Source organism: Artemia sp. Qi Xiang Cuo, chromosome 16 (genome assembly GCF_049724085.1).
Source record: "Artemia sp. Qi Xiang Cuo chromosome 16, ASM4972408v1, whole genome shotgun sequence".
Classification (NCBI taxonomy): Eukaryota; Metazoa; Arthropoda; class Branchiopoda; order Anostraca; family Artemiidae; genus Artemia; species Artemia sp. Qi Xiang Cuo.
The window spans coordinates 14926419-14944178 of record NC_142809.1 but is presented as its reverse complement, the minus strand read 5'-3'; the positions used below and the strand labels follow the sequence as shown (position 1 = coordinate 14944178).

The 17760-nt window shown below is 35.1% G+C and overlaps 1 protein-coding gene across 2 annotated transcripts in view; it reads right to left on the bottom strand.

Annotated features, from left to right (window-relative positions):
* The window catches only part of LOC148942609 (glucosidase 2 subunit beta-like), a 43876-nt gene that overhangs the window by 17981 nt on the left and 8135 nt on the right, over positions 1–17760 (bottom strand). For both annotated transcript variants that reach the window (XM_089102793.1, XM_089102794.1), the window contains exons 2-4: positions 9917–10129; positions 5994–6169; positions 2598–2721 (exon numbers count right to left, since the gene is read on the bottom strand). In XM_089102793.1, the coding sequence (XP_088958919.1) occupies positions 2598–2721; positions 5994–6169; positions 9917–10129 (513 nt within the window). The remainder of the gene's footprint in view (positions 1–2597; positions 2722–5993; positions 6170–9916; positions 10130–17760) is intronic.

The following is a 17760-nucleotide window of genomic DNA, read 5'->3' as shown; positions in this document are numbered from 1 at the left end:
ATTGTGATTGTGGGGAGCACTTTGGGAAGAGGTATAAAAACAGCTGATTATACAACCAGGATTTGTGTGTGCGTGTGTGTGTGTGGGGGGGGGGGGGGTTAAAAACTAAAAAAGGCGTGGCTTGAGACAACGAAAATTAGATTTAAACACGGGCTGAGCTTCAGCTGCACTAATTGCAAAAAGGCAGCAAAACAAAAGTCATTGGGGACCTCTTACGGACTGAAAGAATTGTGGATGAAGTTTCCATCCCACCTGGCAGATAATTTGTTTTTGAGTAAGTTACAGAAAGGAAGGACTACGGACTCAATTCAGTAGCGAAAAGTCTAGACATAATCGCAAATTTGGACACAGAAAAATAGATTTAGCCGCGTGCTGAGCTTCAGCTACACTGCAATTATAAAAATACGAAGAGGAAAAGTCCTTTGGGAACCCCTTATGGACAGGTGAAATTGTAGAGGAAATTTCCATTCCACTTGGCAGACTAATCTTAATTTTCCCCAGCTATAAAACAGATCCCCGGTAAAATTACTATCCAGGAATATATATATTATGTTTAAGAGGTAATTACTTGGCAAAAAAAAAAAAAAAAAAAAAAAAAAAAAAAAAAAAAAAAAAAACTGTCGTCCTAATCCAGCAATTGAGACAAATGTGCACTTGAACGAGGCTTTTACCTTACCCATCTATCCAACTACCTAGGACCAAACAGTATACCCGAACCGTCAACCAAATAGAAATGTCCAAGTCCATGCAAAGTCGTCATCAATAAATGTAAGTCGTTGAAAATTTACAAGCAAAAGCACCTTAAATTTAGCACAATATTTCCAAGTAGAACCTTCCATTTAGGGCTCATCAGAAGAAATACCACCGGGCTTAACGGGTTTCGAGGTTTTACTTTCTTTACCTGGCACGGTGGAGCCTCTACCATAAGATCTATATGGTAACCCTATGTCAGGTAAAACTTGTGAAATACATGCATACTAGTCAAGCTATTAAAAATTACATACAAAAAGTGTTTCAATGTTTCCTTAATAAAATCCCAGAGTTCACTAACAGAGACCATTCTGGAACAAATGAAGACATGTCCAGATGTATCTTTTATTGGTATCTGGAACCAATTACCAATTTAAAGATCCTCAAGCTTGTTTGAAAACCACTACAAACTCAAACTTACAAAAAAGAAAAGCTCAAGAGAAATTATATTAAAATATCATTCAGTATTTCTTTATAATTTTTTGTATATTTACTTAAAAGTTCATGATACATAAAACTAAATTTTTTGAATTGCCAACTAATTTTTTTTGCAGAAAAACCTCTTAAGATAAGTTTTTCGCTCAGCTTTTTACATATATTCTTAAAATCTGTGTTATTACTGCATATTTTTGCATAACTAAATAATTGGGAATAATAAGCCGAATAAGTAATATTTGAATGTCTTTCAAGGAATGGAAAATTAATTACTTCAAAATTAAAATCATCCCGTTTTATTATATAATTTAAAAACTAATTTATTATTATTTGAAATATTAATATTTAAAACTAAGAAATGGTCGGAGTGTCCCATCCCATAGCTAGGCTCCAGAATTAACTCTTGCGGATAAATAGTTTTTGAAATCTCAATAAACTCTGCACAATTTATTACTAAGAGGTCGTCCAGATATCTCTTATTATTTGAAAGGTTATATTTTACATTACATTGCTATATTTTATATATATATATATATATATATATATATATATATAGATAGATATATATATATATATATATGTAATATGTAATCATATTACATGATTATGAAACATATATGAAATGACATATATATAACATATAATGACATGAAACATATATATATATATATATATATATGTATATATGTTATATGTAATCGATATTGTCGTTGAGATACAGCCAGGCAATAACAGTTTTCCTGGAGAGCATAGATCAGCTCAGTCAGTTGGTCTCGGATTTCCGCAGGGGTTGCATGCGTTATTTTTTTAGTCAGTAGGTTTCATGAAAGGTGACGAGTTTTATACACAATTTAGCAAGAATATTCGGTTTTGTCACACGGCTCGGGGATCCAGTTGGAATTGAAAAAACAAACATTTTTTCTTTCTTGTTTTTTTTTCTCAGGGGTTGCATGCGTTATATTTTAGTCAGTAGGTTTCATGAAATGTGACAAGTTTTATACACAATTTAGCAAGAATATTCGGTTTTGTCACACGGCTCGGGGATCCAGTTGGAATAAAAAAAAACAACATATTTTCTTTCTAGTTTTTTTTTCTCAGGGGTTGCATGCGTTATTTTTATAGTCAGTAGGTTTCATAAAAGGTGACGAGTCTTAAGCACAATTAAGCAAGAATATTCGGTTTTGTCACACGGCTCGGGGATCCAGTTGGAATAAAAAAAAAAAAAAAATCCAGTTGATGTTGAGGTCCATAGAATTTTTGGTAACGGGGCAAACTTTTATTTACCTTCAGTCCTCGAAAACAGTGTTTACTACCGTGTTTTTTTTATATACATATAGGGTCAATCCCTATATGTATATAAAAAGTTGAGGTTGAAATTCAGCCAAATTCTGAAACAATTTCAAACAACTTACCCATAGCTCTGTGTTTTTCTAGAGCTTCTTTTTCGGGTATTTCAGCAGCTTCTTTCAAAGCTTCTCGCTCTAGTTTAACAGCTTCAATTTCAGATCTTTCTCTTTGCAAGATTTCAAACTTTTCCTAGGATACAAAGATTTAATTAATATAAAAGAGTTATCCTCCTGTAATTTAAAAGATGGTAAGCTACAAAGCGCAACATTTTATAGATCAACAAAAAAAGAAAAAAAAGCCTTTCATAGCTGTTATGATGTATGACAGCGAGGTTTGTCTTTAAGAATGTCACTCTATCATGACGGTAGAAACTGTTTATTACAGTAAAACCTGAACTAGAAAAAAAGACGATATTAATATAGAAGAATTATAATACAGTAATTTAAAAGATGGTAAGTTACAAAGCGCAAAACTTTGTACGTCAATAAAATGAAAAAAAAGGATTTAATGGCAATGATGATGAATGGTAATGACGAAGAGTGAGGTTCAGAGGTGTAATAGCGAGATCTGTCTCCAAGAACGTCAATCTGTCATGAAGGTAGAAACTGTTTGTGTTTAATACAGTAAAAAAAATTATAAGCAAAGAGGCAAAAAAAATTATATTAATATAGAACAGTTATAATCGAGTAATTTATAAGATGGTAAGCTATAAAGCACAAAATTTTATAAATCAATAAAAAAAGGAAAATTCTGCCTCTCTGTCTACCCTGACATAACTTGATATGCATAATTTGTACTATGTTAATTAAATTATTTTTGAAAATATTTTAAAATTCAGGGGTTGTGCACAAGGCTGTATCCCGGGGGGAGGGGCAGGGGGTTTGAACCCCCCCCCCCCGAAATTTTGTCTAACTCGTAAAAACGTAACAAAGATGAATAGAAACAAATTTTTGATGTGTTTTTTGAAGTTTTTTTTGTATCCTCCCTTACTAAAAAATCCTTTTGTAACCCTCTACCCCCCTTACCGCAGTTTATAGAATTATCCAGTAAGTTTATCGCAGATCATTTCTGGTCTTCATTCTCGGTACGAACAAAAAGCTCCTCCCACTTATTTCTACATTAGCGGGTTAGTCTGTTTCCGTCAATCAATGAGAAAGGGTTACAAAGTGCATGATCCATAATAGCACGTTTCCACGTGTTTCGTGTCCAAGAGAAATCTGACTTGTCTACCCGTGAAAAGATCTAATGTCGCTTATGTTTCTATCTGCAAAAACGTTCTCTGGAGCAATCGCACCTTGGTCCGGGTTTTTTATAATGGGTGAGATAGGGTATGATCATACTTCTAATTCTATAAACTGTGCCCCTTACTAAAAAATCCTGGATTTGGCCATGGTTGTGTAAGTTCGCCAGGATCTTTAAACAGGCTATTATTCTCAAAAGTCTTCTATATACTCGACAATAAACTTTTTTAATAGTTAATTCCTTTTCCAAATACAGATAAACACCTTTATTGGTTTTTGGGATTAAACGAAACATTGTGTTTGTATTACAATTTTGTCGAGTCCTCTTCTATATGTAAATAAAAAAATGCAAAAAACTTTATCTGAAAAAATCTAAATTTTGTAAACGCATTTTGAATGTCTATACAAAGAAGATTTTATACATCCAAGATACGGTAAAATTATTTTTTAATATTAATAATTGTTTAACTTTAATAGTTTGTTAAAAAAAAAAAAAAAAAAAAAAAAAAAAAAAAAAAAAAAAAAAAGTCCTTCGCATGCCGGAAGATTGACTCCAAAACGAAGGGTCATCAATTTATTTCCCGCCCTCCCGATAAAAAACAGTCTTATAATAAGGAACAAAAAATCATTGCGAAACACCCCACCACCACAACCCCCCCCCCACACAAAAAAATTGCACAAGCTTTTTTTTAAGGTGCACAATGAGTGACATTATCGAGCTATATCAGAAAGGGGCATTCCAGAGAAAATGACACGCAACTAAAGGATTAAAATCAGATCTTACTGTTGGAGTTAACAGAATCTCAATATTCTGAGAGCTTAAATCTTACTTTGAAAGCCGAAGTAAATAGAAGAGACCAAAAAAGATCATCATGGAGTTGAAGAGAAGTAAGGAGGAGAATAGTAAGTAAGAAGGAGGTGCACAGGGAAGAATACAATCTTCTTCAGACCAAGCAACAGTTAGTAAGGAGGGGTGCTAAGTAAGGGGGAGGCGCATAGGAAAGAATGCAAAGTTCTTCAAGATCAAGCAACAGTTCAGTAGCAGAACAATTTGCTTCATAGATAAATACGACGATAAAATAGCCAAAAAATCAAAAGGAAAATCAGAGAAGCGACATCGGCTTTTAACAACCTGAAATCAGTCTGGCACAAAAGTAAATACTCCATATTCCAAGCTTCGACTCCTGAATAGCAACGCCATGTCCTTACTTTTCTATGCTAGTTAAGGCTGGAAGTTAAGCATCCAACTCAAAAATGTGTCTTTGAAGACACGCGCCTTAGTAGAGTCCTGAACATATCATGGCAGAAAAAGGCTACCAACATTGAAGTTCACCGGGAACCCGGTCAGCCATTAATTACTGGCAGTTGGAACATAGGAGGTGAACGTGCTTTTTCCACGTCCTTCGCATGCCGGAGGATTGACTCCAAAATCAAGTGTATCAGTAGTGTCCCCAGGGGAGGCACAAATGAGGTCGACCAAGACACATCTTAAGATGTCAGTATGATTGAGACCTATGGACGTAAGCCGTTAATTACTGGCAATCTGAAACTTAGGAGATGAAGTGCTTTTGCCACGTCCTTCGCATGCCGGAAGATTGACTCCAGAATGAAGTGTCATCAATTTATTTCCCGCCCTCCGTGCCATCAATTTATTTCCCGCCCTCCCCGATATGATTGTAAAATAATTTTATTTGTGTTTCTATTGAAAAAAATCGAAACGACCCCCCCCCCCAAGCATTTTTGTAAACTGACATCCCTATGTGGCCCACTTTTAAATGTTATTCCTCATGTGTAGAAGTCCTTGTCGACATCCGTTCCTAACATTAATGTCTCTGCTACTTGTATAACTCTTTATGTTTTTTTTCGAATTTCGCATTCATTTGAATTTACTTTTTTAATTTTAATTAACAGTGGTGTCCCCAGGGGAGGCGCAAATGAGGTCGATCAACACACATTTTACCCTCTTCAACTACAGTGGGAGGACGACATGGCTGCAGCTGAGCTCCGAGGGTTCTGGCAATGTTTCGCAGACGCCCTATGCGTCATTCCTAGTTCTAGAGGGTTTACGGTATAAGGTAAGGACAAAAAAAGAGCAAAAATGAATCACTATTGCCGAAAAATGTCAAGCAAAACATTTAAAGGGAAAACAAGCATACAATTAAAGATATAAAAAGATCCGAAGATATAAATAAAAAGATATAAAGGACAAAAAAAACTCACTTGTTTCTCTTTTCTACTTTGTTTTCCTTGTTCGCTATACTGAAGCTTTAACTGATAGCCTCTTTGTTGAATATCGTGTTTTTCTTTCGCTTCTTCTCTAGCTGATGCACCCAATTCGTAACAGTTGTTAGTACAGTTGGTACCTGTGGCCCATTCATCAGATCCGTCACAGCAATCTTGAAAAAAAGAAAGCAGTCAATTTAGTTTAGACTGAAAATTAATATGTGAAACAAATCCAGCAAAAAGGGTTCAACCACAGAGAAACAGATTGATTACTTGTAAAAATCACGCAGCTCAAAATTCATCGTTCTTTTTACTGGCTTAAAATTTCACAAGAGAGCCAATCAGATGGCTCTTTCTTTCTCTTTTTGTTTGCTTAACATGGGAAGACCCAAATTTTGAAGTGGTGGGTAATTTGACTTCTTTTTCTGTAATAGCTCAAGCAATAATATGATTAGGATTCGAACGTCAGCTTCGAATCAAAATATACGTGTGGCCCCTAACAGGAATCCTCCTGAAAATTAAAATCAATATATTTCCAATGTGGGAGGCATAAGAGTATATTCTCTGAGGTGGGGGAATTCAAGAAGAAGAATTCTAGGCCACCATTTTACCCCTAAGGAAGAGAAGCGAACTTAGGGAAGACACTCCCTCCTTTCTCCCCATTCTTTGTCTACAAGTATGTTCAAAGTGCAAAATCATTTAAAATATGTTGGCTCAGTCACTCTTCTATACAAAACGGTTTTTATGGTGAAGTATTTTTATGCCACACCTTGTTAATCGTTTTTTTTATCTTTATTTATATGCCTGTTCTCACTTTAAACCTTCTGCTCAACATTTTTTCGGGATCTTTTTGACCTTTCTTAAAGGCAAGACTAAAAGGCACCAATATTAAAGCTGATGAGTTACTAGAGAGCGGAAAAAAAAATCCATGAAACAAATAAAATGACAGACATCAAAGATCCAAATGAAGCCCCACAAATTTAAGTTTTCCAAATTAATTGTGGGATTCACGTGGTTAAAAAGCCTGAAAGTCTAACAAGGGCAACATTATAATCACCATGGTCGAAAACTCTTAAACCGGGGGTTAAAAATTAAGGGGGAGGGATTCAAGAAGGAGTATTTTAGGCCACAACTTCCCCATAAGGAACAGAAACCATCTTAGCAAGGATTTCTCACTCCCTCCTACCCACCATCAGTCTACAAGTGTGTTTATAGTGCAGGATGATTTAAAAATATGTTTGCTTAGTCAGTAATCTATGCAATAAGATTTTGTGGTAAAGTATTCCCGTTGTAGAATTTTTTTTTATCTTTATTTATGTCCCTTTTCTCCCTTCAAAAGTTCTGCTAAAAGTTTTCTGGAACTTATTGGATTTTCTTAAGGCTGGACCAAAAAGCATTAATGGTATAGCTGATGAGAAACTAATGAGAGACTAAAATCCACGTATTCCAAATGGGAAAATTATTCCCACTTAGTCCCCGAAGCCGCGGCGAAATAAAATTTAGAGGCGACGGAGGTATTTATATTCGGTGACGGTGCACCATCAATTGATCGGCGTTTGATCGATTTTAGAATTTTTTGCTTGTTTTTTAAAACTTTCGAAAACTAAATCAACATCAGTTCTTTTCGGAATTTCTTCTAACCAAGAGTTCTTGAGGTCCAAAATTCCTTTTCAGCTTCGTTACCATGACCGAACCTCAGACAAAATAAGGACGAGACGTCAATCTTAACCTCTCTCAAACATTCTTTTAATCCAAATGATCAAACAGTTTGACCTTAAAACTGCCTTGAAATTGAATTAATGTGGCAATATAGTTAATTTAAAATTGAAATGAGTTTAAATTTTAAAACTAAAACTAATTTATTTGTACCATATCTAGTGCAAGAAATCTAAAGGGAATTTGATGTGTCTATCTTACTCCATATCTGGATATCCTGGTCTTGCAACCTGTATTCAACTTCTTTGACTACTTTATACCTATTTTACAATTCCCTGATGTCTCTTCCCTTCATTATAACACTCAGAAAACCAATGTTTATGTCCACTTTACAGTTGTATTCCTTCAATGGCATCGCAACAAAAACTAAAGGTGAAGGTAAAGCGCACGTCATTGGATATTACAGTTCCTACTGGCGGTGCTGATTTCTGTTTCATGGCCCTTCAGCCAGAAAGTGCAGGGCGAACCATCCTCTGCTTTCACACTCCCTTCCTCTTTACTTTCCCTAGATTTCTTCACGTACCCATTTAGAGCTGGTTCGACTCTGGCTAAGCATACAGAATCACGCCACTGACCCCCGTTCCAAACGAAATAAACAGCGCCACCAGGAATCGAATCCCGTCCTCACACACAAAAGACGAAAGTCTAGCGTCGTAATTTTGACCCGACTTTGGCAGAGAATTTGAAGATAGTTAATTGGCTCGGGACTCCTGAAAAGCTATATGAAAATCGTCCTAGTTTTATAGGTCACATTGCCAGATGGAGCAACATTTACCTCAAAACATTAAGTTACACAGTCCACACAGAATGGAAGGACGGTTATTCGCTATTGCATTGTTGAACAAATTTTAGGAAAGTTGGGAAAGTGGTTCCCCTTTCTTTGGGGAAGTGGTTCCAGAAACTCAAATTTGTATTTTTTTTTTTCCGGCCAAATTCTCGTGAGCGGTTCTTCCTATCAATATGGAAAGAGGATTTAACTTCTAGTATCTCTTCAGCTGGAGGAATATTTTTAAACTATGCATGTGATTAGGCTGTAAAATGGAATTTTACTCCCCAATAATTATAAAGTATTTTTATAGTGAAATAAAAGAATATTTATATTATACTATTATACAGCTTTTATGTAAATCTGTTTATCTTGATAAAATGCCATTTAGTTATTATTTTTTTTTTGCCCTTGCCCAGTGGATTCCAGCACAATATGATATCTAAACTGAAAATATTTTCTTTAAATAAATCCTAGAAAACCCACTTAAACACCCCTCCCTCCATGCTAAGGCCACTTCAAATTTCACATTAGTCGAAACATAACCAAACACAAAAGAACGTTTAGTATATACATTGTTTGGTATCTAGGGATATATGGAAATTGTGTGTTAGAAAACCCTCTCATCCCTAGAAAATACTCCATTAAAAAACCTACTTAGACCTACCTGCTAAGGTAGCCTCAAATTTTAAAGTAGTCGAAATATAATATTTACCACAAATACCATCATTTACTCTAGATGAAGGAATATAATGTGACCTGTATTGAAGATTGCTCCAGAATCTGGCAACCTGCAAATGTGGCCAGAGGGAAGGAGCCCCTGGACGAACATTGCTTACCTCTTACCTTCTCTTTGAAAAAAGTAAGAGATTTGCCCTTTCTCAATGCAATAACAACACCGAAAATATTTGCTTGAAATAAACCTAAAATAGTCTACTTTGTCTTGTTGGCATTCTTGTCGTTTGGGATCTAGGCATCATTGAAAATTGTATGATACGAAACAAACCACGCCCTAAAAAATTCCCTGTTAGAAAACTTGCTTGAAGCTACTTGTTAACTCCGCCAAAAAATTTGGGTTAATTAAAATGCAGGCTAATATTTAACCAACAAAACCCAGCCCTAACCAACTTGAAAAAAAAAAAAGGTTGGTACCTAGACACCATTTGGTATCTAGGTATCTTTAAAAATTGTGTGTTACAAAACACACTCAGACTTAAAAAATTGCCATCTCAAATCTTACATTAATTAAAATAAGACATTCACAGAACAAAACTCAGCCTTAACCACCCCAGCAAAATTGAACAAAAATTGTTTGGTACCTAGATACCATTTGATATCTGGGAAAATTGTGTTTAATAAACTCACTCATTAAAAAACCTACTAGGCCTACCAACTAAGGCAGCCTCAAATTTTAAAATATTAAACATATAATATTTACCACAAATGCCATCATTCACTCTAGATGAGGGAATATAATGTGATCGGTATCCAATATTCCGGCAAAAGAACATCCCGTTAGGACAAGCAGATGTTCCTGGTTCATCAGACCCATCTTTACAATCACAGTAGTCATCATTTATATAAGAAAAGGGTATTTTCTCACTTCCATCTAAACATGTGAAGTCATGAGATGGGTCATACAAGGTGGCACCTGGAAATATTTATTATTAGAGAGACAGAGAGAGAGAGAGGGAACAATTTATTACACAACTTTTGTAGCTCTTGGCTAATTTACAGTTGCAAAAACATTACATGTTAAACATAGACGTAAAAAAAATGGCACAACACTACATGTTAAACATAGATGCAAAAAATGGCAAAAATGAATTACAATATTGGTATGTTCGTGCACGTATAGGTATCAGTTTGAGTTTTTCTGTTTGGTGGGGCATCTGCAGGGAGAATATCACGGTGGGTTTGTTTTGACAGCAAGGCTTTTACAAATCTCATGACGAGATTGCTCAGTCTTTGCTCAAGGCACTGGATTTAAAGTTTATTGAGTGCTTCTTGGAAGGGAATAACACTACATCCCAGGATAATCATAACTGCCCTTTTCTTCACTGACTCTAGGTCGTGCATTAGGTGAACAGTATGTAGCACGAAAGGGCCCCACACAGAACATGCATACTCCAAGACTGGTCGCACATAGCAAAGGTAGGCGCAGAGGAGACTTTTGACATCGCAACCGAAACGACGCATTTTAGATAGTGTTTGAAGGAAAGTGTTACAATTCCTAATTACACTGTCAACATATGCGTCAAAAGAACAGTCTTTGGAGAAAATGACTCCCAGTATTTTCACTTCAGACAAAATAGGAAATGGGGCTTCAGGGGAGAGGGGGTGGGTAAAGTTTCTTTTTAGGGGATTCAGCTGGAGTATTTTTGACTTGGTAGCATTAATGGTTAGATTGGATGTGACATATTAAACTTATGTAACAAAAGGGACGTTCTGTGAATCAGCACCTCCCAATCTCTTCTGGATCAGAAATGCTATGCGTAAATAATTTCTCTTTAAACATTTCATGACTGAAAAGGAATCTTATCCTTAATAGCAAGATCATGGGATTCCACAAGAGTTATAAATACCCCCCCCCCCTGAATATTAAATAATGAATGAGATATATGCAAAAAGGAGTCTCAGGTGGGGTGAAAGGTGAAAACTTGAAAGCATACTTTTAGGCCACACTTTTCATTTTTTTAAGAAGGGGGGGGGGGGGGGTGCTTTCAAATCTGCCCACGTATTGAAAATTTAGATGTCAGAAACAGGGAATTGTTCTCAAAGGTTTTCAAGCTGCCAAGGAAATTATTAGAGCATTACTATACCGTCTGTTGGAACATTTAAGAAGACACTAGAGAAGGGGGGAAATTTGACTGGAAAGCACCTGGGCTATCTGCCAGAATGTAAAGTAACCAACAAGTCAAATATTTTGACTTTCAACCAAACAAGGGTTTTTTTCAACAAGTCAAATTTTATTTTCAAGATATGATCAATAGATGTGAAAATTGTAATCCCTCCCAAATGTGATTTTAGGCAATTTAAAGTGACTTGGGGGTTTCAACCTAAGACTACACTTCTTTAAAGTTAATCATACTCCCCAAAAAATCTTCTGAACAGTATCTATACTTAGACCCCCCCCCCACAATTTAGAAATGATGTTTAACTTATGCATAATTACAAAATTTTTTCATTACCACCACTTAACAATTTAACATATCAGTACTATTATGTGTTTGCATGTAAATGACAATTGACTCTGGTTTTCAAAATAGTGGTTATTTCTTCAAAGAAACTCAACACTATTCATTCTGAGTACATATTCATTAAATTTTCCAACTTGAAATAATTAATTTCTAATGATCACTGTGCTAATGGCCCACCTCTGCCCCCTCCATCTGTCGCTTTTTATTACAAATGTCCATAAACAGAGCCACAATTTCATTTTAAAGCAAGTCAAACTTGCTCGAGGGACAGGGGTCCAACTAAGGCAAGGCCATACTCAGGGGGGGGGGGGGGTTTGGGGGTTTGAACCCTCCCCCCTCCAAAATGTTTGTTGACGTAAAAACGTAACAAAATGGATATAAAGAAATTTTGTATGCACTTTTTGAGTTTCTTTTGCGTAACCCCCCCCCCCCTCGAAAAAAATCTTTAAAGTAAAACCCCCTCAAAAAAAAAAATCCTGGGTACGGCCTTGAACTAAGGCAATACGATTTATTTATATCAACTCAAAGATTTTTTCAACAAAAGGTAAACAGTGATAAACGTAATTGTGGCAATTGGTTTAAATGCCACACAAATATGACAATCAATTCCATTTGGTACCAACTCAATCAGTATTTTTTGCTTCTTAAATTCTTTCATTCTTAAATCAAATGCATTCATAATCCACAGATGATCAATTAATTCTACTTGAGCAATCTGTAAAATTAATCATTGACGTCAATATTTGAAATGGGCTCTTTGCAAAACTTGGCACCATTGAACCAGGGATTTAGTGTATCATATGACCTTCAAAGACATAAGTTTTTAGACTTTTAGATCTCTTTGATGAAAATAGAAATCTTGGAATTTGTATCCAACGTCACACAAGACGGGCACCCAGAAGTACATTGGTTCAAATACATAAAAAGCACAAAAGATCTAAGAATTTAAGATCCAATTCTTAGATGGAATCTCTTTCAACTTTCTACAAATATCCACTCTATATGGTGAGACCTGGAAAATAAAGGTTGGGCAAGGACATGTTTTTTATACTTTTGGATCCCTTTGATGAAAATTGAAAACTTGGAATTTTGATCCAACGTCACACAAGACCATTTGGGTACCCATAAGTACAGGAGACTCTGCGCCAACCTCCTATTGGTTCAATACACACATAACAATTGGTTCCAATGCATAAAAAGCACAATAGATCTAAGAATTTCAGATTGAATCTCTTTCAACTTTCTACAATTATCCACTCTATATGGTGAGACCAGAAAAAAACTGTGGCAAAGTGTTGTAAAGTTGTTGTGATGTGTTTTATTATGGTATTTGGGTGCTGTTGTCGTAGATGCCTTTATTCTCCCTTTATAGGGGAGATAAACTCTGGCCCTAAGGTAATTTAACTTTGATAGCGTGCTTTAGGCTATGACCGGACTAATGAGGCGTACCAGCTGGGTATGTTCGAGGGCTAAAGGTAGATTGTAGAGAGGTTGTCTAAAATACAATACTTTTATTCATTTAACATATAATATTAACATATATAGATATTCTTACTGGGACTGGCTGTCCCAAGTAGACCCCAAATCTCAGAAACTACAATAATATATAATAAGATAGAGACACTTACAATAATAAGACAAAATTCCAAGGTATTTCTAAAAAACAACGGACCAGAGGTCAGTCCGGCATAAAGTTAGTATCCGATCTCCCCTTCCGATAAAATGTATCTTTTATACATTTTTATCAACCACACCTTCCCACGTAATCGCTAGGAAGTGGTAATTTCTCAATTTCCCGTTAAACAGAACTTGGCAGGATATGTTCCTTATCTTAACAAAAAGTGGTATTTCAAAACTTCATATTTGCGTCTTACATATTTTTACTAAATTAATAATTAACTAAGTTAGAAAGCTATACTCCAATACTCCTGTTTCAGAAAAGAATTGTCCAATTTATCAATATTTTACTTTTAAAATACCTCATTTTCGTTTACAGCTATTATATTATCATCTTTGGGTAACTACGTGAATCCATACTCAGTTAGCTTCCTTAGGATTATGTTTCTGGTCCAATATAGGCCCTGTTTTTTTTTTGTCGAAGGATTTCAATTTGAAATTCATCCTTGTTTCTCTTTTTTTTTCTGTCTCTAGGACTGAAAATTACTCTTTTATCCTTCTTCATATGCTTCTTCTGTTTTAACTTGACCCCAAGCAGCTTAAACATAATATTAATGGTTTTGCTAAAATTAGATTTCAAGTTATATTAGACAAGTTTATGAATTATTTGAGTTTACAGTTAATTCCCATTAATAATTTAATTTATCTGTGTGATGTGGTTGATCTACAGTTTATTTTTCGTTTTAGAATTACCTTGGATAAATTACATATAACATTATTGATTTTTAAATTTTCACATATTTTTCCAGCACAAAGTATTTTCACATATTTCCAGCCTTCCTAAATTTCTGTCCTCCTGCGTTCTGAATTGGTGTCTTGTCTTGTACGTCTGGCCTTCTTTGCGTATTCTATGCCAGCAATCTGCTGCATAGTGGTTTGGTTTGCTACAATAATAGCAATAGAAATTTTTTTTAAATTGTTTTTTTGTTTTCTGATTATTCCTATATATCTTTGATCCGTCCTTGTTGGTTCCCCAACTATCTGTCTTTGGTGGGGGAGGGTTCCCATATTTTCTATAGTTATTAGCTGCTAATCTCTCAAGGTCGTGGAATCTGTCAGCTATTTCACTAGACGGCGACCCTCGGCCCCCGTCACGCCTTTTTAGTTCACGATTTGGCTCCTCAAAGCTCACCCTTTTCTGTCCCCTTTCATATTTTATACTTTCTTGGGCTCCTGTGTTATTTATTGACATCTGGTCAAACTTTTTCATAGCTTCGTCAATTTTTACCTCTGTTTCGACTACTATTATAGCCTGCTCTAAATTTTCAGGTTTCCGCGATAATATTAGTCTTAATAACTTTTTTGGTAACCCTTGGGTAAAAGTATTCAGTTGTACTTTCTGTACTCTCTCGTCATTTCCGCCTTTCTCTAATTGTAAACACACGGATCTACAAATTCTGTCGGCATATTCCCTGATACTAGTTGAGTTATTGAATGTCACTACCTCTTTTCTTAGCCACTCGGAGATGCTTGTCTCTATGAATCTTGTTTTAAAAGATTCAATTAGAGTACTGATGTCCTTGGGCTCTTTTTCTTTAATTGCCTCAAAATGTTTAAGGTCGCTTCCCTTTAATCTGGCTGCAACGCATTGCTCTTTGACCTTATCCTCAAACGGTTCAGTTAGTTCGTCGAAAATTTTTAATTTTTCGATAAATTCATCTACATCTGAATTTCCCGCGTATTCTGGTATAATTTTTGCAATTTCAAGTACTGTTGACAAGGAAGTCATTTTTTCCTCCGGTAAAGTCATTTTATTTTAATCTAATAACTTTATCTAGCCTTCTCGACCCAGTTTTTTCCAGCGACCACCAGTTTTTGTGAAGATGTTGTGATGTGTATTTTATAGTATTTTAGGGTTGTAGTTGTAGACGCCTTTATTCTCACTTTATAGGGGAGATAAACTCTGGCCCTAAGGTAATTTAACTTTGATAGCGTGCTTTAGGCTATGACCGGACTAATGAGGCGTACCAGCTGGGTATGTTCGAGGGCTAAAGGTAGATTGTAGAGAGGTTGTCTAAAATACAATACTTTTATTCATTTAACATATAATATTAACAGATATAGATATTCTTACTGGGACTGGCTGTCCCAAGTATACCCCAAGTCTCAAAAACTAAAATAATATATAATAAGATACAGACACTTACAATGATAAGACAAAATTCCAAGGTATTTCTAAAAAACAATGGACCAGAGGTCAGTCCGGCATAAAGTTAGTATCAGATCTCCCCTTCCGATAAAATGTATCTTTTATACATTTTTATCACCCACACCTTCCCACGTAATCGTTTGGAAGTGGTAATTTCTCAATGTCCCGTTAAACAGAATTTGGCAGGATATGTTCCTTATCTTAACAAAAAGTGGTATTTCAAAACTTCATATTTGCGTCTTATATATTTTTACTAAATTAATAATTAACTAAATTAGAAAGCTTTACCACAAAAGATCTTAAGTCGTGCTTAAGCTGCCACCTGATTACTGTTTTGCATTTTCTAAGTAAACCTTTTATTGTAAAAATAATATTAGGCTACTTCTCTTTGTTTCAGTTTCGTTTTACATATGTGGTGGATTTTGCACATTGTGATAACAAACTTAAAGTAAGGAGCAAATCTGCTCAATTATAACCAAAATTCTAAATAATGGAATTTTCATAACAATTGATATATCAAAATAATTGCCTTTTTAATACTGTTTCCAAATATATAAAATTCATCAAGTTTAATATTACCTATCAAAAACTACAAACCTGAGAAAATTTGCCTGATTTTCAAAAAAGAGGAAAACATCCTCAAAAAATCAAGTAATTACAATGAAAATCACACCATCAGATTCAGCATATCACAGTTTGATAGTTTGACTTTATGTCACAATTCTGTAAGAAAGGCTACTCAAACACAAGGACTATTTGATTTGAATGAGAAGTATTTTTAAAGAATTTTAAGACTTTAGCATAAAGAGTGAGGTTGAGGAAGGGGTAGCCACCCTCATATTTTTTGTTCATTTTAGGTTTTAATGTTACCATTTACTTTCAGTTGAAAAACTTGTTTCTTATTTAATCTTACTAAGCTCTATCTTCCTTCTTCTTTATTTTTTTCTAGTTTCCTTAACCAATATGCCTGATGAATTTGAAAATGTATTGGACTCACAGGTTTTACTTTCCCTTTTAAATTCTGGTATTAGTTTGTTTATTCTTGCTATATTAAGATGTTGTTACTGAGATTTGGGTTTGCTAATTAAATGCTTGTCTCTGTTATCTTGAACCAAACATCAATTGGCTTATGCTTTTTGCAATATATCTTAAAGAACATTCAGGGTATTGCTCTCCAATCTCCCCAACATATGTTTATTTTCTGAGGCATTACATTGAAGTGTTTTGAGATATTCCAATACACCTCTGAGATAATTCCAGTTTTTCTGAGATGCGTCTAGTGTCTATGGCAGCCCTCTACAAGGGTTTTCACTATCCACCACTGGAGGCACTATCAAAGTTCATATTTAGCAGAGCTAAGCAAATGAGATCTGCTTTGCGAATTCCCCATGAGGAGTACCTGAAAGTCTTTTCTTCTTCTTTTTTACCTACTCTTGCCAAGTTTAATGACCTACAAATTAGAGATTGTTCTTAAAAAAACATCTCAGATTTACTTTAATTTTTTGTTTGTTTTGGGTTTCATTTCTGTTTTGATAGTAATTTGTGGTAGTCAGGGGCGTCCTGAGGCTCATCTTATTAGAAAGGGCGATTTTCGTAAATTTTACCGAATTTCTCCCTGATTTATGCCAAATTTTCTGCAGAAATCAAGAATCTTGCTAAATTTCTGCCAATTTTGCAAAATTTTCAACTTTGGCGAAAACTTTACAAAAAATTTTGGGGGGGGGGCCTCCCCCCCCCCCCCCTCGGGACTCCCCTGGTGGTAGTGTTAAGTTTACTTATTATAGGATTTTATTTCACTCATATATCTTGTATTTAACAGGTTTTCATTAGGATTTTTAGAAGTTTGGAGTGGGATTTACAAGATTTCAGTCAGGATTTTTTAGAACCTAAGAGTGGCTGATATCATACCACTAGAATCAGCCAAAAGGGGGCAGATACAACAGGCTTGCACATACTCTACAAATCAATATGTTGTGGTGGATACTGATGATATTCTAAGCAAATTTGCCAAGAAATTGAGATATAGTAGAATGTAAAAAACATTAACAGAGTTCATTTAATTTTGTTTGTGATCTAGAATTTAGCAAAGCTTATTATCAGAACTCTTCCACCTATTTTATCAAATTTTTGTAGCATAGTAATAACCTTATATGGGGTAAGATAGCTAGAAGTCAGACAGCTAATCTTTGCTTCAACAATTAAACTTCTGTTATACCCCCTAGAAATTGAAGGCTTTACTTAAGCTTTCTTAACAGA